Source organism: Sinocyclocheilus anshuiensis, unplaced genomic scaffold (genome assembly GCF_001515605.1).
Source record: "Sinocyclocheilus anshuiensis isolate Anshui unplaced genomic scaffold, SAMN03320099.WGS_v1.1 scaffold308, whole genome shotgun sequence".
Lineage (NCBI taxonomy): Eukaryota > Metazoa > Chordata > Actinopteri > Cypriniformes > Cyprinidae > Sinocyclocheilus > Sinocyclocheilus anshuiensis.
This window is the reverse complement of record NW_015558619.1, coordinates 48,726-60,568: the sequence shown is the minus strand read 5'-3', so window position 1 is coordinate 60,568 and position 11,843 is coordinate 48,726. Positions and strand designations below refer to the sequence as shown.

Genomic DNA, 11,843 nt, shown 5'->3' with positions numbered 1-11,843 from the left:
GCGGACATGAAAAACAACCCGCGGCAACAGTGTTAAGCAGCTCAATTCCGCGGGAAAACCGCGGACTTGGCAACACTGGAAGAGGCTAGCTTTCGTTTAGCGCATCAAGAACCGGGTTGACCGGGTACTCGGTACCACCGGTACTTAAGAAAACCTAGTACCGTAACGTTTTCATTTTTGTAGTACCGACTTGGTACCGAAATACCGGGTCTTTTGACAACACTAGTCGGGAAGCAACGTGTAGTCTGACATGTTTCTTGTCCACGACACGACAAGATTTTAGGAGTCAAAATAGTGTAATCTGACACAGTGACTATCGTGACCGACAAAATATCGTGTAGTCTGAACCCGGCATTAGGACAACTTTGATGAACTTTTTTGATCCACTTCAAATGTTGACTACTGTATATAAGTTATCTTTTCCTTTGACATATTTGTTAGCATTTCTTTCAGCCAATGTCCAAGATTTGGTGCACAAATACTTCCAATTTAAACAAATAAGTCGTTTTACTTGAATAATACATATATTTATAAATATTTGAATCTTTTATAACTTGATCTCTTTAAATGAAATACAAATATTTATGTCTATATTTAGTGCCCACCACTTGTGAGTGAATCGCCCAAAATTGATGTTAATTCCATGTTCAAATGTTTGGAGTCAGTACATTTTTTTTTTTAAAGAAATTAACACTTTTATTTGGCAAGGATGTGGCGAATTGATGAAAAGGGCCAATAAAGACATCAATGATGTTACAAATAAATGCTACTCTTTTGAACTTTATATTATAAAAAAGGTTCAAATTCATCATGGTTTCCAGAATATCGAGAATGATAAGCAAAGTTTCTTGAGCAGCAAATTATAATAATTTACGAAGGATCATGTGACACTGAAGTCTGTAATGGCTCATGAAAATTCAGCTTTGCCATCACAGGAACAAATTACATTTTATATTATATTAAAGAACACAGATTTTAAATTGCAATAATAGTTCACAATATACAATTTCACTGTGTTTTTATTCAAACAAATGCAGCCTCGTTGAACATAAGGAACTGTTTAAAAAGCATTTAAAAAATCTTACCAACCCCAAACTTTTGAACGGTAGTGAATCAAACTATGCGCACAGACAGATACAGAAGCTAGCGGTGTCAGTGCGAAGGATAAAGGGAATATCCCAATAGCGAGGGATGGGGGAGAAATATTTAGAGAGTGTGAAACAGATGGAGATGTGAAAAGTAGAAACAAAGGAGATCGAGGAGGTGTGTGAACATCTGTAGTGGGGCTCACCTAGCAGACTGAGGCTCCGCCGAGGGGGAGGTGGAGGAGTGGGAGGGTGAGGGGAGTTCCTGCATCTCTGAGAGATGTCCACATCAACCAAGGACACAGTCTCTCCTGTGACCAGAGCCACAATACACAACTTAATGACAAGAGCCATAAGAACCACATTAACAACATTCAATCTTATAGCATAATTCCAAAGACTGGCCTAAAATGAGACTAATCTCATCCAAATCGTGTGTCTGTGTCATTATATTTCCCATGTACTGTGTAAGCTCATTAGTGTTTGCAAATGTGCCTTCATTTAATGTATTCCAAGGATTTCTTTAGCTTCCACCCCATTATGTTCCCTTAAATCTTTGTTTACCTGTAAAAGCAGGAGTAAAAGAGGCCGCAGAAAAGGCACTTTGTGCCCTTGTTAGTCCAGGTTGGCTGCAGAAAGAAAATAAGCAATTATAAGCGTTTAAGAAAGACGACATATCCATTTTCATTAATTCTGTTCTGTATCTCAACTTATTGTACCATTTTTAGACTAAAATGTACAATGCTTTAGAATGAGCCACATTGATAACTACTAAAAGATGTTATTTTTTAAAGTACAAGTTGATGATGAAATTAAATGTATTTTATGATATAAAGTTTATGACAGAAAATATATATTTTTAGTTTATGTTTTTCTTATGTTTAGAAAGAAAAGTGCAAAAAGTGTCCCATTTCCTGATTAATTTCAATCACCAGTATGTGTGAGGGGCTAAATCTTTGATTGGAATGTTAACTGTTTTAGGGACAAATTTAAAGCTGCACAACATGCAGAAAGGCCATAGGTTAAAGACCATAGTTTCTAAGTAAGTAAACAATGAATGCTAATATGCCATGTGTTGTTGCATACACAATTTCCAATGTGTTTTTGGAAAGAGGTTTACGATTTAATAGTAAATTACGGTCTGTGTTGTTCTACAACTCAAAATTACACACAAATTTGAAGCCACTGTACAGACAATAGGTTACTAACCATATTTGGACTACAATGGTTGTCAGAGTTGGGAAAGTTACTTTGGAAATGTAATAGGTTACAGATTACAAAGTTACCCTATTTAAAATGTAATAATTAGTGTAACTATTTCAGTTAGCTACTTTATTCATGTAACTGGTTAGATTTGATTACTTCCTAATTACTTTTCTAAATTTATAACAAATGTTAATCATTTTGAAACATTTAAAGCAGGCATGGTTAATCAAATCCTTGCATATGACAGGAAACACTGGCATCTAACAATGCATTGGAAAAAAAAATTTAATCTTAAAAAATAAAGCATATACACAAACCCAAATAGGAAATTAATCAGTTAAGCATGTGTCCTATTCTGTCCTAAACTCCTGAAACATTGGTGTCTCATATTTTAAAGCAGTCAATGCAATTTGTGAAAGAAATCAATCATATCTGTATGTGTGTGAAAATATTGTGTAACCCCTTTTAATCGTTAAAAAAATTTTTCAGTAACTAATATATTACAGTTACACTTATTTTGTAATTCAATTATGTAATTCCATTTGATGTAACTTACTCCCCAACACTGATGGCTGTCCTGTTCATTAAGCAATATAAAAAAAAAAAAACTGCTTTTAAATTTAGATTTAAGGTGTGTAGTTTATGTTGTATGAAAACAAACAAGAAATTGTCCTCAAATTATACAGTATAGACATAAAGTCACAGGGAAACATGTATACATGTAAATAAAACTAGGCCTATACAAAAGGTCAAAGCTCCAGTATTTCATTCAGGTTGTTTGGGGCGGAAGGACTCACCTGGCCGTGTCTTGTTCTCCACCGCTCGCTCCGGACATGTCAACTAAACTGCCCGCCGAGGATATGGAGAACGTGACTGAAGGTCTCTTGTCTAAAAGGTTGTTAGAGCCACTACAGCTTTTAGTTCTGAAAAGTTTACTCAGACGGATTTTAAGCGAGCCCTTCCTGGATTTCCCTGGTACTTTCATAGTCTTCTCTCCTCCGTTCGCAGCGGAAAGATGCGCCCGGGTCGCGCTCCGGTCCGGATGGGCCTTCGGCGTCGACGCCTGGCTGGAGCACGGGGTGCCCTGGCTGGGTTCGGCTTGGGACGGGACCTCTGGAGTCAGTCTGTCGCTCGCAGGAGCCTGAGGCCTGGTGCTTACCGAGTCTCGTAACAAGCAACACGCCGGCGAGCAAAGTCCCCCGGACACCACCGAAGGGAAACACTTGAGCGCAAAAGCACCCGGCTCCGCGTTCTGAGACTCGGTCTTCTGGCACGCATTGATGCCCAGGCCGTTCACCTCCTCTGACCCGAGGCCCTCCAGCACCAGCAGCGCATCGCTGGTCTCGGTCGGGTCCTCTCCCTGTCTGATACCAGCCGAACTGAGCACGCTTTGACAAGAGCAGCGCTGCAGCTCGCCATCCTTGAGCAGAAACTCGGGAACCGGAGCGACTCCCAGCTCGCCGAATTTCCTCGCCAGCTCTAGCACAGGACCGTCGGGCAGCTGATGGAGCTGCCGCTGCGCCATCACCGAGCTCGCTTTGTGATCCACCACCGGCGGCCAGTCTTGGTTGTCGGTGATCAAGCGATGCCGGTGGCACAGCTCGGCTCCATCCGTATCCGTAGCAACCGTTGGCAGCTTGAGCTGCGGATGCAGCGTCCATGTAGGCGGATGCTGAGCATCCACAGCGCCAGACTCGGAAGCGAGCGCCGCTTGGTCCTCAAAAGCCCTGCGCTGATCCTCCGAGTTGCTCTCGGCGAATCCCTCGGAGTCTCTCGATATGTTTCTGAACACCAACAGCTGAGGCCCCATTCCACCTCGGTGGGTGAGATCGTAACCGTGGGCCTCGGCTGAATGAAGAGGAGGCGGCGGCGCAGACAGCGCAGGTCTGGTCGCCATCACTCCCGAGTCAGGTGCCTCCGTTCCGCTGGCCTGCGGAGCTTTGTTCACCGCCGAGATGTGGCCGTGATTCTGCGTGCATTCAAAGTTCCCCTTGATAGCCACCGACGACAGATTCCCATTCTCCTCGTCCAAGCGGTCATCCTCGGCCGCGGAGACCAGGCGCATCAAGACAAAATCGGGAGACATATCTTGCGCGTTGTTCATTATTATTCCTCAATATACTGAAGGAATGAGCGATATCAGCGTTTCACATTGCTTCCAGTCATGAGATCTCGCTCGTGTGATGATGGTGATGATGATGGTAAATCCTCTTGGTGTTAGTTAGTTAGCCCCCTCATTCAGCGCCAGACAATTAGTGCATATAAACTCTATTTCAGTCGTCCCTTCAACATTGCGCACGTCCTCGTCTCATTTCGCGTCCGGCCTTAAAAACCTCCACGGGTCTTTGTAGGTCATACATAACGCTTCGTTTCACGCAATCCTAACGGCGTCTGTGGTCACATTACTGTCGAGGCCCCACCCGCTCGCTCACTTCCGCAAATTCGATGCGTTCCTTGGACCTTATCTGTGCCATTGCTGTCCAGTTGGCTGCAGGCTATGTGCTGTAACGGTGCTTTCATGTCATTTACCGCGCTGTTGTCTGGAAGATGGCCTTACCCACTGATGTTTATGATGCATCAATTGTAGTGGCATCGCCTTTCCGCACGATTCCAGCGCCAGCGAAACTCTCCCTGCAAATCGGTTGCGTTATGAGTCTAAGACAAATGACTTGCATGATATCATCATTTGAATAATGACTCTAATCCTCATATAGCTACTAAAAACTTAAAGCATTGTGTCAAACACAAGGCCTACAATCAAGAGAATATCAAATATCATGCTATACATAATATTATGTAGCATGTATAAATATAACTTATTTAAACAAAAAATGCATTGGTTTTATTTATTTTTTTTCGTATTATTAACGCATAACATGGGGTATTTAACCAACAAGGTTTATATAAATTTAAATGCCAGAGTTTTCATTTAATGCATTTCAATTAATGTTATAGCCCAATAATTTAGCAAAATTCATTTTAGTTTTAGATGGAACATAGCATGTCAAACTGCAGGACACGTCATCTTTCCAAAAGTATTGCATGTCATCTACGCCTATAGATAATTGTACGTATGTATATGGCTATTAAAAGGAATATAGATATTCAATACAGTTATTGTTTACATTCACCCATTGTTCTGTGGTCAAGACTTTTCATTCGCGCTGTATTTGTGAAATGCGATTTCATTGATGGACCGAATGGTGTCGCTGTACACAAACATTTACACATCCCCACAAGAGCCCTTTAAAACCTGCCATCTCATAACACGAAGGGTGGATTTTATTACAGTTATGGGTTTACACAAATATCCAGAAGAAAATGTGTTTTCACAGAACGTTGTCAGAGAAATATTACATGCGTTGACTACATCCTCTCCAATTAAATGCATACAACTGCGCACAAAGCTGAACACACATATCCATCCATAAAAAAACATTTACACAATTTATTTTTTTGATGATTGTGTGCATGTATATAGATGCACATATGTGTATAGACACAGCCACAGCCTCTGCAGTCCTGAGTGGGGGTGGGGCCCCACAGGAATGAGTGTTGAATCTCAGAACCCTGTTGCCATGGCACCAAAACAAGGATTTGCCTGCATTACCCAGTATGACTGGATTTGTCTGAATCATCTTTCTGTCTCTGACACACACACACACACACACACACACACACACAGAGAGAGAGATCTGACAGACGTTCATTCATGTAGAACACATGTGGAACATGTTTTCTTCTTCCTTCATTTTTTTTAATTTTCCTGATTGTTGCACCAAACGTTTGGCACTTCAGAACGCAGTTTGTCTATCCGAGATTAACATTTCAGTGCACTTTATCTGCCAGGCAGATGCAGACTTGTAAACCGCTGCATGCACATATTCACAGATGCACAAAGTCGCACGCACGTACACAGTCCGTAAAAGACCACTCATGACTGACCCAGCCGGGGAGTGTTGGGTTAATCCACAAAGCGGTGAGATTCTGATGCATACCCCAACACAGAGGATTACCCTCCCATCCTCTCATCCATCAGCCCATCCTCATGCACACACACTCATCATAACAATCCAATATTAACAGATGTGCCACTCTCAGCGCTCACCACTACCGGTAGATTGGGAGAGATGGGAGAGAGGGGAGAGAGGGAGAGATTTACAGGAGGGCTGCAGAGTGAGTGAACAGGTAAGCAGAGAGAGAAACGGGTATGTTGATGGTTTCTCGTTGATCTCTGTTTCTCACTCCAGTTTCTTGCAGGTTCCAGCATCGTCGCATCCAGGGTGGACCCGACCCACTGATTGCAGGACGCATGGAGTTTAAGCATCGCCTGCTCTTTGAGCTTCTCCTTTACCTTCGAAAATGAATAGTGCATGTCGGTCCGTGTATGAATGCACACTTATCTGTGTGTGAAACCAAGACGCTGTTGGCAGCAAAGTGCGGTTGAACTCTATCACCACTGACACCTGTCAATCAGCTAACAAGAAGAGGAGAGAAGAAACAAAACCAGGGATAGAGAAGAAAAGAAGGCCAAGCATCTTTCAGGATGTGAGTAAGCACAAAGCTGATCTTTACCTTCACAAAAAGCATTGGAGGAGCAGTTGCTTCAAAGATGGGCCTGTGTGTTGGTCTGCTACCTCTACTGCTGCTACTTCCCATCCTGCTCTCTGCTCAGCTCACCACTGTGTCTGAACTTGAGGACACGTCCAGCTTGGAGTTCACCCCAACTCCTTGTCTTACTGACCCAAATACTGTAGCGGGGAAGAACTCGTCTTCCAGTGCTCGACCCACCAGTCCGGCTCCAGTAAAAGCGAGCACGGAGGAGGACCAGTCTGCCGCGGAGAGCTACCTCTACACTGGCAATTCGTCTTCTTTGGCTGCCTCTACCTGCACACGGAGTTTCCAGCTGCCTGTTCGACTGGGATCTCCGCCTAGAGACCTTCTCCCTCTCTTGCACCAAGCCATAGCGTCTCTGACCAATGCTGCCAACTTTCTCAACCTGATATTCCAAGCTAGTGAGCTGAGAGAAACAAGTGTACGAGAGGATATCGAGTGGTACCATGCACTGGTGCGGGCCATGCTTGAAGGGGACAGGCCGGGCCTGGTCAGACGAGCTTTTCTAACATTCGATGCCGACCCCACGATCCTACAGCCCCAACTGGTGCTCCATGCCTCCAAAGGCACAACCCAGGACATTCTTCTGCAGGACCTGACGTCTGCCTGGAGCAGCTTCCATCCTCCTGCACCTGACCAAAGCTGGTTCGATATGTTTAAGTCTAGCTCTCCACCCCTCCATGCCTTGTCGAAACGGGTTCTTCTAAATGACCTAAGCACCCTAGATACTCCCAAGTGGGCACGTGGGGATAGTTATGTGATCAATAGCAGTGGGGTTCAGTGGGGCGAAGCCCCTTTCCTTGAGTGCATTGATGGCCGTTTTTTGCCAGGGTGGTTACTCAGTTTCTCAATGCCATTTTATGGGTTGAAGCCAGACCTCAACCCAGAGTTCCGGTGAGTGCTGAAATGGTTTCTCGTTTTTGTGTGTTCAAGTTTGTGTACTCATAATGTCTTTAAAATATTTCTTAGTGTCAATTCACTTGAAGGGATAATTCGTTTAAAAATGGACATTAATTATTCTTCTGTGAAATACAAAAGAAGATATTTTGAAGAATGTTTTTGTCCATACAATGAAAAGGAACAATTCCATATTTTATAGACAAAAACGATCTTCTTTTGTATTTCATTGAAGAAAGAAACTTGTCAGATTTGGAACGACACAGCAGAATGTCAATTTTTGGGTGAACTATCCGATTAATTTAATTTCAAGTCTTCCATCATTAGTGTATCTTTGCTTTGGTGGTGTAGGGGTGTTATCCGTGTCGACGTCAACATCCAGGGATTCAATGTGGATCAGTGTGCCAGTGGAGACTTCTGGTTTGCAAACACACATCAATGTAATCAGACCAGCATGGAGGTGAGTGTACTGTACACTGAACACAAATTCAATCATCTCATATAGGACTTACTGCAGGCACCAAGGGCTTCCAGTGTCATCAAGTTTAATCAATACTTTACAATAAGATTCAACTTATTAACATTATTTAAAGGGATAGCTCAACCAAAAATGAAAACTCTGTCATCATTGATTTCCCTCGCGTCATTCCAAACTTTTCAGACTTTCCTTTGTTGTGCGAAACATAAAAAGGATATTTTGAAGAATGTTTCGGTGTTTAGTATTAAAACATATTAGTATATTTAGATTACTAAAATGCTGTAAGATTGTTAGTTCATCGTGTTTTCATTGTCAAACTGAAAGAAAAAAAGAGAAACTTTAACCCACAACGAATGCAGCAATATACAGTATAATAGGCTGTTTTTGCATGGGTGGATTTCACTAACCAGGGACAAGCAGGGCCAAAACACATTCAGAGATCCACTCAAAACGCGGTGAAGTGATTTATTTTTGTGTGTCTCTGTGAGCATGTTTGATTCTCCGCTGCAATCTATAATGTTAGCAATTGAATTTTGTTACCAGCTATGGTTTCCTCTAATATTCTTCCTGTAAATTACATCACAAGATCAGTTTTTTTGGATTGATGCTCCTTAAAAAATGTATACCTGGACCAAAAATAATAATTCTTTCATTTACTCCCCCTTACATTGTTCCAAACCTGTATGACTTTCAACATAAAAGACGACAAATTAAGAAATGTATTTTTTTATTCATACAGTGGAAGTCAATGATAACCAAAACTGTTTGGTTACCAACATTCTTCAAAATATCTTCTTTTGTGCTCCACTGAAGAAACTCATACAGGTTTGGAATGACATGAGGAGTTTTTATTTCTGCATGAACTATTCTTTTAACTTTAAAACCGCTCACTGTTTCATTAAGCCTGTTGCCGTCAGATCTGGCATCTCTCTATGTATATTATCTAGATATTAAGTTTGAAATCCATTAGTACATCACCTGCTTTGCTCGTTATTTTGCTGGATTGTTATATACGTTTACCATTTCCTGTTTTCTCCCACTTTCATCCAGACCTTCTATTTAAAGATGTGAGCACTGGGTGCAGGATGATCTGAAGGATTAGGTTGATAATCCCGTGATGCTCACACACACAACCCCCCATCCACCCAACTCCGACCCCCTCCCAGAGGGCACAAGCTCATACACCCCCCTTTCACAAGACCCAGACCCCCCCATCGTCCCGTCCTACCAGAGCACAAGCTCACAGGTGTTGGCAGGTGAAGCAACGGCAGGATTTGGCACACTGAACGAATTGAATGAGAATTGAGTTGATCCGCCTATAAATGAAAGGAGCAGCGTATTAATAGAACAGTGTCATGATGATGCATTCATTACATGAAACATTAGTTTGACATGATGCATGATATAGTCCCATGATTAAGGTTACATATGATGTTGGACACAAACTCTGTTTATTTAAATGGATAAAAAAGACAAGCATTAGTTTTGGTGAAATATTTTATAGTTTCACAGACTATTACATAGAAGATACAGATTCAACAATCAGTGCAATAAATACAAACATTTAAAAGGATAGTTCACCCTAGAATGCAAATGACATCATCATTTCCTTTGTTCCAAACTTGTAAGAGTTTATTTCTTCTGTTGAAAACAAAAGAAGATTGCTGGTAACCAACCAGTCGCTGGTCCACACAGATTTCCATATTATGGACAAAAAAGTACTATGGAAGTCAATGGGGTCCAAAAAATGTTTGGTTGTCAACATTCTTTAAAATATCTTCTTTTATGTTCAACAGAAGAAAGAAACTCATACAGGTTGGGTAAGCAAATGATGACAATTTTCTTTTTTTGGTTGTACTATCCCTTTAACGAAATTAAGTTTAGAAAAAAGACAGAGAGTCAATCACTGTAAAATGTACAGATATAATATGTTACTCCTTTCCAAGAATCAACAAAATTATTTTAATAATAAATAGAAACCGAAAAGAGACAGGAATAATTTATTCCTAATTGTTCCTCTCCACATAATATCCTCTTAAGAATCATGTTCTTAAGTGAGTTGCCTGATTAAATAAAGGTAAAATAGAAAATACCATAAATGTATGTGAACAGTGCTGGATTTCCCTGAATAAAAAGATAAAGCTCTGTCAATGGAGGTATTACCCCTCCATTTAGGATTTAGCTTAGATGAACTCAGAGTGAGTCTGATGTGTGGGTCAGCCGACTCTCGCAGATAAACCACTGATGAGGGACTGACTGCACATGCAATTAATGGCAGAATGCAGAGAGAACACAATCATACTCAGTCGCTGGCAGGAACATCAGTGTTGATTTCCCCTTTCTGGGAGCAAGACATTTGCTTACCGCTGAAGGTAAACACGTGAGCAGACTTCATGTCTCTTTCTTTCTCTTCCCCTCAGTGTGAATCCATCCCGCAACAGGGCTTCCGGATGGGCCAGTACTGCTGCCGATGTAAAAAGGGCTACTACAGTCCAAATCCAGACACAGAAAACAAAAGTAAGAATCTTGAAACGATCAAAAATCGAGTCTACAGTGGCTTCAGTCTTATTTTATTGGATAATATATAGCTAACATGGTGACTTATAAGAGTACCTGAATTATTTATTAAACTTAAGTTATTTGTATTTTTGATAACCCTAGTGAAAAATAAATATACTAAAATGGATTTTGAATTAAAACTTAAACTTTGAATTAAAACTTGCAATTGTACTTTTAGTATACTAAACTGCTATACTTAAAGTCTGCCAAATTGGAACAACTAATTTTGTGCTTAATGCACTTAGCTCCATTCAACACATTTTATCATGTTTAAATCCATTCTGCAGAATTCCAATGATTTTATCTTAATCAGCTTAAAATGTGAAGAAGAAAAAAAATGATTTGGACTGGCCTAGCTATCGCTTAACTGTTGGTGAGCCAGCTGAAAAGAGGTCAAGGTAAAACTAATTCTGGAATGAAGTATAAAAAAATAAAAGTAAAAAAAAGGCATGAAAGAAAATTCACATCTATTGTCTAAATTAATGTTATTGAACTTATTGTGAAAGATCCATCCATGCATGTGTTGCAGTTCATTAAAAAAAAAAAAAGCCCCGCCCTTGTCTTAAAACTGTAAATATCTGGGTGAAATATTAAGCCACATGACCTGAGGCAAAGTAACATTAATTTTTTTATGACTTTTTTTCCATTGTAGTTTATGCACGTTGTCTTAAGTATGTAGTATTCACATACTATGTACAGTATATATATATATATATATATATATATATGTGTGTGTGCACTTTAATTGTGCAGAATAAGTAATACATAGTCAAATAATAAAATTATTAGTTAATAGTGCTGAAGTTCAACATAAGACATACTGAAGTATATTTGATTGTGCTAAAGTGGAACTATTGCAAGTATACTTCAGGTACACTTTAAACACCTCGCATTTAAAGACTGATTATTGATCACTAAAATATGATACTATCCTCATCAATAGTGACATTAAAACACATTTTAGGCTTAATATTAAGAAATGTGCATTGTGCACAAGTAGTAAT

The 11,843-nt window shown here is 40.5% G+C and overlaps 2 protein-coding genes across 3 annotated transcripts in view; one reads left to right on the top strand and one right to left on the bottom strand.

Moving 5' to 3' along the window:
* Positions 1-4,620, bottom strand: part of LOC107680565 (suppressor of cytokine signaling 7-like) — an 18,197-nt gene extending 13,577 nt beyond the window's left edge. For both annotated transcript variants that reach the window (XM_016476501.1, XM_016476502.1), the window contains exons 1-3: positions 3,089-4,620; positions 1,650-1,714; positions 1,292-1,396 (exon numbers count right to left, since the gene is read on the bottom strand). In XM_016476501.1, coding sequence (XP_016331987.1) covers positions 1,292-1,396; positions 1,650-1,714; positions 3,089-4,395 — 1,477 coding nt within the window. In that variant the 5' untranslated portion in view covers positions 4,396-4,620. The remainder of the gene's footprint in view (positions 1-1,291; positions 1,397-1,649; positions 1,715-3,088) is intronic.
* Positions 4,621-6,389: 1,769 nt separating this feature from the next.
* LOC107680456 (probable G-protein coupled receptor 179) overlaps positions 6,390-11,843 on the top strand; it is a 17,564-nt gene continuing 12,110 nt past the window's right edge. Inside the window, exons 1-4 of the mRNA XM_016476343.1 lie at positions 6,390-6,479; positions 6,552-7,799; positions 8,154-8,262; positions 10,701-10,797. Of these exons, the coding sequence (XP_016331829.1) occupies positions 6,904-7,799; positions 8,154-8,262; positions 10,701-10,797 (1,102 nt within the window). The 5' untranslated portion in view covers positions 6,390-6,479; positions 6,552-6,903. The remainder of the gene's footprint in view (positions 6,480-6,551; positions 7,800-8,153; positions 8,263-10,700; positions 10,798-11,843) is intronic.